This window comes from Galeopterus variegatus, unplaced genomic scaffold (assembly GCF_000696425.1).
Source record: "Galeopterus variegatus unplaced genomic scaffold, G_variegatus-3.0.2 Scaffold48, whole genome shotgun sequence".
Lineage (NCBI taxonomy): Eukaryota > Metazoa > Chordata > Mammalia > Dermoptera > Cynocephalidae > Galeopterus > Galeopterus variegatus.
Window position 1 is genome coordinate 1,117,431 of NW_007726159.1, and position 12,923 is coordinate 1,130,353.

The 12,923-nt window shown below is 36.8% G+C and overlaps 1 protein-coding gene across 1 annotated transcript in view; it reads right to left on the reverse strand.

Moving 5' to 3' along the window:
• CNGB3 (cyclic nucleotide gated channel beta 3) overlaps positions 1-12,923 on the reverse strand; it is a 145,329-nt gene that overhangs the window by 36,588 nt on the left and 95,818 nt on the right. The window contains 3 exon segments of the mRNA XM_008572614.1: positions 2,722-2,819; positions 4,901-5,060; positions 9,957-10,098. Coding sequence (XP_008570836.1) covers positions 2,722-2,819; positions 4,901-5,060; positions 9,957-10,098 — 400 coding nt within the window.

Sequence of the window (12,923 nt, forward strand, 5' to 3'; positions counted from 1 at the left end):
AGCAGCTATTATTACTTTTATGAAGATATAAGTATCAATTTTAAAATTCAGGGTCAGCAACAGTTTGGTTTCTTAGCTTTGACTTAATTATATTCCATACAGCCTTGAGAGTGCTTGGGGGGCATGTAAGAATTGAGTATACCAAAGTGTATAGTGACAGCATTGCTGGGACTGAAGGATTAGGAACAGTATGGGCGACCTTCATCTGACATTATGATAACTTATGACACTTCAGCATCAATTACATTACTTTTGACAAAACCTTATGACAGTCATCATTCCACTAATATATAAACAAATCTTGCAAGGCAAAAAGGGAAGAAAGATAAGCATATTTGTACTTTTTAGGGTTAACTTGAATGTAAAGCAAAATTAAAGCAACAGACATATGTTTTTTGAAAAACTGAAGCAATGTTACTTAGCTTAGAATCATTCTCTGGTGCTATATTGCAAAAAAATTCCACTAGATCTGTATTCATTCTTAAATTTATGAAATGGAGAAAGTTCCTCTGCAATTTTTGACTGAAGCCCCAAGACATAAACTAAAACATTCCTTAGGGCATCCTAAAATAGGTATTTGTGAGTTAGTGGTTTTCAATACCCTGAAGACTGGAAGGATACAGAACATGCCTGCCAGCCTCCAATCTTGGTGCTGTATCTCTCTCTCTCTCTTTCCATATGGAAGATTCATTTTCAGGTAGAATTCAAGATTCAGAGGTTTCAACAGTTGTCAGCCACCGTTCTTTGTATCCCTGAATATTTTGTTCTCTTCAGTGCAGCACCACCTTTTGTCTTTGTAAAACTGAAATCTATCCTGTTCGTTTCCTCCTCTCACAGCTTCCTTTGTCTATAAGATTGGGCGCACATGCCACAGCCTGGCTTCAAGACCTTTCTAGATTCATCTTTGGTCATCACCGCATGCTCTTATTCCAAAGACTTCTCTTTCAATAAACAGGTTTATACTTTTCCACACTTGTGAGCCTCCGGCCAAGGCTCCTAAGTGTCATTCTGGGCACCTTGAATGTTCCCTCCTTTGTGCACTCTGCTCCTCGGGTACAAAGGCGGTTCTCAATGAACTCAGGTGACTAATTCAGAAGCAATGTGAGGATCAATTGGGTATAAATTATGAGATGTAGAATGTAGGATCACTATTCAGCCTATTTCATGCCCAAGAAAATAACAAATTTATATAGACCACTAAGGCTGTCTCCATGAAAATAAATTTAGAAAGATTCCATACCTACTTATTTTCTACTTCATTTGGCTTTAGGAAAAAAATAAAAACTTTTTCATCGAACAGAAATATAAATGGAAATGGATTTTTTCTGGAAAGAACTGCATCTTAAATGGGAATGTCAGGAAAGAATAAATCTAAGTTTATATACAACATTAGCAAGATATGAAGATTGAACCTTTTTTCTCAATCAGATATTGCTGATGTGATAAATTTCTAAAAAAATATATATGTGAAAACAAAGGAAAAACTATGAGACAGAAAACTGGTAACTTCCCAAGTTGCAGATAATCTCATAGAAGTCACTGGTGATTTAAAGCATTTTTTTCCTTTAGAAAAGAGCTCATTGTTGTCACTTGTTCTCAATTAAGCTAGTCATTGAGGTCTAAAGAGTTTTATAACATTTTAAAACACTGTTGAGATAATGTAGCTAAGGAGCCACTCCAGCTTCCTTGCAGTGTGTTCCCAGCTCAGGGCTTCATGTCATTCATGCTCCTGTAATATTCCCTCCTCCCCCGCGTCCCTCTCTCTCCTCTCCCAGTATCTGCATAGCCCACTCCCTTGCTTCCTACAGCCCTCTGCTCACGTGCTCAAATGCACTTCATCAGGGAGGCCTTTTCTGACCAGCACTGCCCTCGTCCTCCTACCCTGTTTAGTTTTGTTAATGGCATTATCACCTCCACACATGTTATACCTATGTTTATTTTTCATTCCCTTCTTCTGGAATTTAAGCTCCATATGTCCCAATTATTGTATTCCCAATAGCTAAAATGATGCCTGGAACATACTAGGAACTTAATAAATATTTGTTGAAAAAATTAATTAAACAGTTAAATCAGTGAATGCCACACACAAAATTAAATCTTAGGTGAGAAAAGTTTATAAATAGAATAATACATAAAGAAAAGGACAGTAAAATGAAAAACATTCTAAAAGTTAACTTCTTTTTATGCATTTTTTGAAAGAAAAAAGTCTCTAAGTTTATATTTTACCATCTTAAAAGTCTAATTCCAAAGCATTTGTAATAGAAGCCATGATTAGGCACAATTCTCTGACCGTGAGGCCATTCCAGAGCTACTCTGGGGCCTGATTTGTTACGCCGCGCCAAGGCACTTTCATAAATGGAAGGGGATGCACATGTTAGCAAAGACATAGAGCTGCGGAGTTTAATTAGATTTAAATTAATGCAAGAAGAGTTTGAAGAACTCTTCTTTGACACCAATTAGAAGAGAGAGGCTTCTGAAGAATAGATCATCTGCTGAAGAGAGACCTGTAACTTTTTTGACTCTTTAATTCCACATAAATTCTGCAGGTTATTTTGACTATGTTAAAACATAAGGCAATAAATAAATAAATAAATAAATAAATAAATAGGTAGATAGATAGATAGATAGATAAATAGATAGATAGTTACTGTATAAAGCAAGAGCTTAGATTTCACAGAGAGATTGATATGGGCTCTTTCCATTAAATGTTAAAGCACTTGCCTTGAATAGGTTGACTCTGCTGATGATGTTGAAGTTTATATCAACGGCAAGGGCTAACTGCATGGTAGTAGGCAGGGTCTCAAGCAAATCAGACTCATCTTCATGAAGATAAACACATCAATCCCAAGAAACAGAATAATGAATGAAATAAGTCACCAAATTATAAGTAGAAAAAATTAAAAAATAAATGAAATAAATTGTAAACTTTTTTTTTGTAAATAAACTGATGCACGAAATTCTATATTTTCATTATTTCTAGTGGTCTCACATACCTATCACAGTAGCATTATTATGCTCATGAGAGAAAAGAAGTGTTTTAACTATGGATGACATATTGAATAATTCCAGAATATTATGCTTGCTAAAACTTAGATATGAAATGGAATGATCGTGGGACAAAAGCTAGTGAACAAGCTGGGATACAAAGAGAATCTAGTTTTCTTTTACTGATTCAAGTCCTAACATTCTAGGGATGGTAAATAATAAGGAGTACTACGTGGAATTTGAAAGCTTGCAGAGCTCTGTTACATCTATTATCTTATTTGACCCATGGGACAATTGTAAAGGTAAGTGTTCTCATTCCTACTTTGCTAAAAAGGAGAAAAACAAAAAGAACTGAAGCCAAAAGAGGCTGTAAGTGACTTGCTTGATTGTGCATAATTAGTAGGTGACTCAGCTGGGAATAGAATCTAAAGAAGAAATGTGCCTAGTAAATTCGAATTATTGTTATTTACGAGTGCACTTCAAAAAGTTTATGGAAAGGTTTGTGTTATCTTTCAATTCTATTTTTCCATACATTTTTTGAAGTACCCTTGTATTTGCTTATTAACGCAACAAAGAATGTGAATACATCACAGGCTTTTGTACCTGTGAATTGAACGATGGGCCTTCAGGCTGGTACAATGTTCCATAAACAAAACTGCCCATTCTTAATGGACAACCTCTGAACTTCCTTTGTGTTGTTTAGACAGATAATGTCTAGTATGCCAAGGGTTTCTGAGAGTTGATTATTTTTTGAAGTTTTCTTGTATCTATTTAGAAAAGAGAAAAATTGCTATTTTTGTATCCCAATTTTGCTTTCAATATAGATTCTACATATGAAAATACTCCATATACAACATAGGTCCTTGTTTCCGAGGGCTCTTTGTCTCTAGTTACCTCCTAACCCAAGGACTGGATCATTATCTGCAGCTGCCAAAGGGAGAGAGGCAAGAGCCTCCAGCTTTTTTGCTGCCCCGCCTCCTGCTTGAAACACCCCAGGACTAGTGTAGATGTTCAAGAGTGAGGCATGCTGTTTTGGTCATTTGGGAAGAGGTTCTAAACATGAGGCTGGAGTCTCTTTAGAGGGGCAGAAAGGTGAAGAGGGGTCCTACTATCAACAACCAGTGATTCCTGTCTGCTCTCTGGAATCTTCGTGATTTGAAAATCTCATTATAATTTGCACTCTGGAGGCAGTGGATTTTTGGCTGTGCAGTGGCAGTAATTTCTATTTTTATATGATAAGAAATAAACTAAGAGTTGATTTGATTACTGTCAACTAGTACATTATCTTGAACTTATTTTATATCCTTTGATAAAAATAATTTTTAACTTCAGTATTGTAGTACTGTTGATAGACACCATTAATTATTAAGGGTCTCTTAGAAGCAACTGTGTGCTCTGCAGCAGGATGGGAGTGCCCTGAAAAAATGCTGCTCTTTCTTAGTACTGTGCTCCTGGTGACAGGGTGATGTCACAGAAAGAGCAAGGGTTTGGAGGAGAACAAAGCAGGTCTGAGTTCCAGGCAGGCTCTTTGCTGGCTCTGTGTCCTTGGCCAGATTTCTCAGCTAGGAGCCTTTGTTGCCCCTATTGTAAAATAGGTTAATAACACCTAGTTTTCCTGATTCCTTTTTTCTTTTTCTGTGTGTGTGTGACCTCTGTATTAGACAATGTGTATAATACCTAGCATCCAGTAGTCATTAAATAAAAGTTAGCCTTTTCTCTTCCAACATTTGCATAATCAGTAAGATATGGCACTATATTTAAGAAAAAAATCCCATGGTATTAAATTCATGCTTTAAAGATCATTTAATTGTGTTTCAACCTTTTGTTCAAATCCAATTAGTCTCTGCTTCTACCATACAGAATTTTCATTATATAACAAGATTTACAGGAATTTAATGTCACCTGCCATGCTTACCCAGCATTCTTTGTGAGTCCCATGTAAATTCATACCAAGTCCGAACTCGATTCTGCACACTTCTAGGAATGGAATAAGTGTTCATGTAGGCAATGGCATGATCCATGCTGGCACGGAAGTTGTTCTGATTGGCTGTAGCTGCCCCAATTACATCTCGCATCTAAAACCACAAATAGGTCACTCCACACCCAGCAGAGGAACTAGAAGAGTTCCTAAAATTCTGGTTGGATTAAATGTTCTTACATGATACATTCCTTTCTAATGCCTTGACTATTTGATTTTAAACACACTGATATTGGGTTCTAATTTATCCATTCCCATAAAATACTGGGCAAATCGTAATTTTTCTCTTACCCAGTAAGGACAATGTAAGACCTGTTCTACCTACTATGTGAGATTTTTGTGAGGATTCAGTCATATATGCATATGATTGCACATAATCTTCTTTGCAAATTGTATATTACTGCAAAAATGTTAGTTGATATTTAAAAAGATTATACAGTTTGTGCTTATGCAAGGAATGTGCAATGAAAGTTGAGCACTTATCTGGCAGAATGGCCAGTCCATTTTTGTGAATCTCACTTTGAAAGTATCCTTCATAGATTACCCAGTGTGCCTGCTATATAGATTCAATTCATCATGAAATTGCAACCTCTGTACTTCCCTTTGTGCTGTTTAGACAGATAAAATCAAATCTCATCATGCTAAAGGCATAGTATTCAGCAGAAGTTGAAATGTGCTGAAATTACTGAAGCATCATCTACTGCTGTGACAATTCTTAAGGAACTGTCAGGTTTTAGTTCTTGGATGTTTATAACTCAGCCATAAAAACCCACTCTAGGTTAAAAGCTGATCTTTAAGGTCTCAGCACAAAAAAGATATATAGCTCGACTCTTCCTCTCACATAGGGGGAAGCAAGTGGTTGTAAATTTGCTCTGACTGTGGGTTTATAATAGGGAGGAAAACCAGGGCCTCACTCTCACACTCATAAGACTTTGCTTTCATTCTAGTAGCTGCTGAGCCTTTTCTGCTTACGGAAAAACTGCTCATTCTTTGAGGTCTAGCTAAAATGGTTCTTTTATTGTGATACCTTCTTCAGTCTCCATTTTAGAGTTAATAGGTTCATTTACTTATCAAAAGTATCTGCTGAGGAGCCACGCAGATAGTTCAACTGTATCTGTCTCTAATTTACTCCTCAGTGGCTCTTCCAAATATTCTTCAACAACCTCAATTCCTAGATCTCGATTTCCCATGCCATTCTTGATAGATGACCTACGTTACCCAGTGACCTAAGGTTGGGAGACTTGGGATATTAGGGGTTGGGTTGGGAGATTTAACAAAAAGTTAATTTGGGAACTGAGGACAATTAAAAGTATTACAATCAGTATCGAGGGCTCAAGAATTTGCAGTGACAGTAATCTGAATGGTTTCTGTGCTTTCAGCAATGCTGGATTTTGTTGGTGTGGGAGTTGAGGAAGACGCATATTCCATGATGGGTTTCAGGCTAGGGAAGTACTTGAGGGTATGAGAGGAAGAAAATGCCAGTCTGTATGAATTGACTCAGAGAATAGAATATTGTAGTTAAAACGTGATGATTAGTTCCAGGGTGTAGTCATTGGTGTGGCTATATGTGGGAATTTTGAATAAGTGGAGGTTTTGTTCCAGACTCCTTATTTTTGTTTCTCTCTGTTTTCCTTCTCTGCATCTTTTATTCATTATGAAAATGTAAGGCACAAATCTGTATCTCTGGCATTAATCTTTCTCTTGTGATCTAGTACCACATTTTTAGTGATTTTATATTTCTTCTTGTTCCTGTTGGAACCTCAAATTCAATTTAAAGGCAGGTGTGGTGTGGTGAGCTGAATAAAGGAACATCTCTCAAACTTTCATGTGCATATCAATCACTTGAAGATATTGTTAAAATACACGTTCTGATTCAGTAGGTCTGAGGTAGGGCACGAATTCTGAATTTCTGAATTGCTGCAGTTGCTGCTGGTCCAAAGATTGCCCTCTAGGTAGCAAGAGAACTGAAATGGTGCTAGATGTAGTTTTTTAGTCTTGTTGTAAAAATTGCCTTGGACATAATAAATGCTCAATACATGTTTGATTTTACTATTATTATCAATACTATTATATATAGTTCTGTCATATGACTGAATGAATTACATGTATGAATTAGGGATGCCTCTTAATCTCTTTAAACTGGAATTTTTTCATCTGTGAAACTGAGAAAACATACAATGTGATATAACTATCTCACATTGATTTTATGAAAAATATGAAATAATGTGATTTTTTTTTTACTGTTTACATTCAAATTGATTTGAATTTACTTTTTAAACCAGCTTCCTATTTCAATCATTGTTAACATGATCGCAGCCATTAAGATTATGAATATTTTATACTTACAGTTTTGAACTGCTTGGTGTTCATCTTTCCAAACATAAATATTTTCTAAATAGAGTTTCCTTTACACCCTCTCTCTCTACATTTCATTAACATGTGCAGTCTGGAACTGCTGTATCCCTGTGTATCTGTATTAACCAAGTGTTTATTTTCTGTATTTTGGTGTGTTGATATCTGGAGTCTTGCTGACCTATAGTCTTGCTTGCCCCTCTTAGGGTTAGCTAATTCTAGGGCTAGCAAGCAACTTTCCTGAGAGTCTGCCTTTCACATGCAAACTCACGAATCCAGAGCCCATACCCTCAACTACTTTCTTTATCAGGCTCTAACATGGGCTTTCACATTCAGGCCACTATTCAGCTGCCCTATACCCCAGTGTCAGGTACCAGACAACTAGAGACAGCCCTTATATCCAGAACCTGCTGAAATTATTCAAACCAGCCACCTGTAAGCCTGTGTGGTAGTCTGTTTTCTGCAGCTTATAACAGAATGCCTGAAACTGGGCAATTCATAAAGAATAAAATTTATTTCTTATAGTTATGGAGGCTGGAAAGTCCAAGGTCCACGGGGCACATCTGGTGAGGGCCTTCTTGGTGGGAGCTCTCCACAGAGTCCCATGGCAGAGCAGAATGTTACATGGTGAGGGCTGAGCAAGTGTGCTTTTACATGCTCACTTGCTCTCCTTACAAAGCTACCAATCTACACCCTGATAACCTATAAAATCATTAACCCATTAATTCATGAATGGATTAATCCATTCACCAGGGCATAGTTCTTATGATTGAATTATAACTTAAAGGCATCACCTGTCAAATACCATATTGGGAATTAAGTTCCATAAGGTCTTTGGAGAGGACAAACATGCAGACCACAGCAGCCTTATTACCCTGCCTCTCCTGCTTCGTCCCTATGCTTCCCCATGGAGCCTCCCTTCCCTGCCCTGTGGTGTAGTGTGCCCCCTTTTCCTGGGATCTGTGAGTATGAAAAACTACCTTTTCAATGGCAGTTGTTTCCTGATCTGTTGGCCTTTCCATACCTAAATAATAATGAAGACTGTATTTTAAAACAGTATCACCCCTTCTAAGTTATATCATATTTTTATTAATCTTCCTTGAATCTCTTCTTTATGCAAAATCCTCCCTGGCTGCCTTCCCATTGCCTCCGAGATAAAGTTCAATATCTTTAATTTAGCATTCAGAGCCCTTAAAACATCTTGTCCATATACACATCTCTTATTTACAAGTATCCTTCACTCCAGTCATTCTGGAACGCTTTCTAGTTCCTCAAACATGTTTTATGCTTTATCATTGCCATCTTTTTCCACACTGTTTCTGATTGATCAACTACCTGTCTATAACCACTGAATCCTACCTGATTTTTAAAGATGTTTCAAATGCATCCTTCCCCATGAAACTCCTGGGAAGCTTCTCTTTTCTGAACTAATAGAGAGCTTTCAAATTCTCCTCTGGTGCTTACCACGTATAGCAGACCCTTCACATTCATGTATGTAGGATTTGAGTTTAGACTATTTGTGAGCAGCTTCACATGTCACAAAGAATAGTTTTTATTGTTTAATTTTGTTAAAGCATGAGTTTTATTCATACTGCTGTGAGTGTGGTGAGTGGGACCCAATCATTTCTCTAGTGGGAATATCATTTTGTGACTTAGCCTAATTTTTCATCCAGTACACACGTCTCAATATAGCTTCTTTGCTCTCTAGTATGTAGTATAAGCACCTTCCAAAGAAGTATAACTTCTTCTTTTTTTTTTTTTCCTTTTTTTTTGGTCTTTTTTCGTGTGCTCTCTAGTATGTAGTATAAGCACCTTCCAAAGAAGTATAACTTCTTCTTTTTTTTTTTTTTCCTTTTTTTTGGTCTTTTTTCGTGTCCGGCAACAGGATCGCAACCCTCGGTGTCACGCCCGCACCTTGCTCAGCCAGTGAGCGGGAACCGGTCTGTATGTGGGATCCGAACCCTCGGCAGGAGCGCCGCCACGCTCCCAAGCGGCACACTGTAGCAGAGCGCCACCGGGCCGGCCCCAAAGAAGTATAACTTCTAATGATGCTATGCTCTTGAGCTTTTTATTTCTTGTGAATCTGAGAATTCACAAAGATTTTGGGCTCTATCCCTTGCAAATGCAAACTACCTTGCAATATAAGTATTCATTTTACTTTCTTACTAGATTATGATTCCTTGAGAATCAGTATAAGGAGATGCCATAATTAATGTCTGTGAAACAATGATTTATTAATTATTTTAGGTGGCATTTTGTAACTCTGGTTTAAATGACCTTTGAAGTAGATTTTAATCCAAGGATTTTATGACAATATTTGAAGTTTAAGTAAATAAGAGAGTGTTTTTGGAGAATTTTAAGGAAGCTCCAAGTGAGAAGTTAACTTACAAACAACTTTCTCTGAGAGTTCCCAAATAATACTCTTTGCTGACAGGTCTTCTGATAGAATGAATGGTTTAAAACTGGAAAGGCAATGTAGACCCACTCTCATCCTCCTTCAACTTTATCAAAATAGATAAAAGTTAGTAAAGAAATAAAGAACCACATTGATTTTAATTTTTCCTTTATAAACTTTCTGACACTTGTTAGCCTTCCAAAAATGACAGCACTATATGTATCTAGGGATTCACTCTCAACTTACCTGACCAATTAAGCTGGAGAACACAAAAACTCCAGAAAAAAAATTCAAGAGTTGAAAAATAATTTCAAACAAAGTTTGTGGTTCTGGAAGGCCCCCAATGGTAATTAAGGTTCGAACTGCCCAATAATAACATCTCAGATACCTGTGAAAAGAGAAAATAAACATTTTGCTTTTTTCTGTATTGTTGAAATACAATTATGCTTGGGAGCATAGATTACTACTAAGAATTTCAAATAAATAAAATCACACAGTATGTACGCATCTGTGCAAGACGTCTTTCAGTTAGCACAATATTTCTGAGAGTTATTTCTGTTGCGTGTATTAGTATTTGTCTTTTACTGCTGAGTAGTATCCTTTATATGTATATACCATAGTTTGTTTATCTATTCACCTATGGATGAATACCTAGGCTGTCTCAAAGTTTTTGGTTATGACTAATAAAGTTTCTATGAATATTCTTGTACAATTTTATCTATGGACATATATTTTTATTTCTCTTGAGTATATATCCAGGCTTGAATTTTTTGAGTTGTAACATAGATTACATCCCAGATAGATCTTTTCAAGAAGATTAGTTTAGTTGTAAAAGGAACTGTCATATCTTCCAGGTATTACTATAGAGAGACATTTGGATGTAGTGAGTTCCAACTAGCTATTCTAGTATCCAGGGTAGACACAGAAAAGCAGCATTTCTTACAGACCCTGCCTTACTCAGGCTTTTATTTCTTATGTGGGTGTGCCACTTATAACATTAATTTGTGTCATTGTGTATTAATCCTTGAAGAAGTGTGGTCTTTTTCTTGTAAAACAGTTTATAATTTTCAGATCTTCAAATAGTAAGAAGTTGGGTTTACAAAGAAAGAAACAAACTGCAATTGAAGTCAATATTCTAGCAAAAAACATCTGGAAGGAAATCACTCATTTTGAAATTCAGTAAATTCAATACCTTTTGAAGTACATTTTTTTTAAACCTGGTGGTTATAGGAACAGGAAAAGATAATTAAATTTTTGGTAGGGTTAGAAACCACTGTGCCAGGAGAATAAAAATATTATCACTGTGTAATTTTTTTCCAACAGGCTTCCTTAGACTTACTAATATTATAGTGAACTTGATGTCAAAGAGAACCACCTTGAAGAAGTATGGAATTAATTTCATGAATTGCATTTTAACTTTTCAAATTCCAATTTATAATTTCCCTTTACCTGATTTATTTTGGTCACAGTTCCTGGACCTGTGGGTCCCTTTAAGTTAAGGAAATTTATTGAAGCTGATACTGCCCAAGTGTGGAGAGGGACTAGATTCTTTCCCCACATGGTCAACTCCATTGTAAGTATTGGAATTCCTGTCTCTTCCAAAGTCACTGTAGTGTTAATAGGAACAAACACATGNTAATTAAGGTTCGAACTGCCCAATAATAACATCTCAGATACCTGTGAAAAGAGAAAATAAATATTTTGCTTTTTTCTGTATTGTTGAAATACAATTATGCTTGGGAGCATAGATTACTACTAGATTGTAGCAGGTTTCGTCCTAATCAATATTTTCCTTCTATAGGCAGCGCTGGCAAACACCACGTAAACTTTTAATTAACTCTGTCTCTGTGGAATGACTAAACAATTAAACCCAAGGAGGGTGCTTCTAGCTGTTCTCAAAATTTAGTGGTATAAAATAACCACCATTTTATAAGGATCACAGTTTTGTGGTCAGGATTTTGTGCAAGGCCCAGCAGAGATGACTTATCTATAGTCCATGATGACTGGGCCTTCAGTTGGTATGACTTGAATGGCTGCAGGTATCTGGGAAGACTTGATTGCAGCCAAATGTCTGGGATCCTGATTCTGAGTGCTGGCTGGGTTTCTCTGTTCTTCTCCACATTCTGTCTTCTTGGAATGCCCAAGGTAGCTTCTTCCCTCACATGTCTGAGCCTGGGCTGGGATGCTTAGAACTGCTGGGACTGGCTGGGTATTTCCTCTCTTTGCATTCAGCCTCTTAGAGTGACTAGCGTGGACTTCTTCACAGCATGACAGTCTCAAGTTAGATGGATTTCTTAAATGGAAGCTGGTTTTCCCTAGAGTAATAGCAGCCCAGGCAGTAGCCACAAGGTTTCCAATAACTCGGAATTCCTATAACATCTTAATTTCTTGCCACATTATGTTTGTTAAGCAAGTCACTAAAACCAGCACAGATTCAAGGAAAGAGAAATTTGAATCCACCTCTCAATGAAAGAAGCAGCAAAGAATTTGAAGCCATCTTTAAACTACCACACTCATGATTTGTGGGAATATTGTAGAGATCAAGTATATTTTTGAAGATTGGAGAGGCTTTTACAGTTCAAATCCAATTGTTTTTACTAATGGAAAACAGAACAGGTAAATAAATACCTCCTTTATTTTCCACNGGATATTTATCTGAATAGGGATATTAGTCTTGGGTAGTTTAGGTAGTTTATCTAGAAATTTAATATTGAGGAAAGTATGCTCAGAAATATACTCGATAAAGATTATGTACTTAACTTGAGCAATTGCAAATGGAGAGGCTGAGATCATTACAGGCCAGACAGGAAGATGATGGAAAAGAATGTGGTAAAGATTAAGACAGAAGGCACGACATTCACTTAGCCACATTTTGCTAAGAGTTTCATGGAGTCCACAGTGAGGTGAAACTGGAAGTTAGTATTACAACTCCACTACAGATATAAGTTGTATTTTTTGTGCATGATGAGGTGTACTATGTGGTATACTCCATACAGCTCTGATAACATGGTCTGGGTCAGGCATTCCCACTAACTCCTTAAAACAAAATGTCCTGCATATAAAGAACATCTCCAGGTATTACTATAGAGAGACATTTGGATGTAGTGAGTTCCAACTAGCTATTCTAGTATCCAGGGTAGACACAGAAAAGCAGCATTTCTTACAGACCCTGCCTTACTCAGGCTTTTATTTCTTATGTGGGTGTGCCACTTA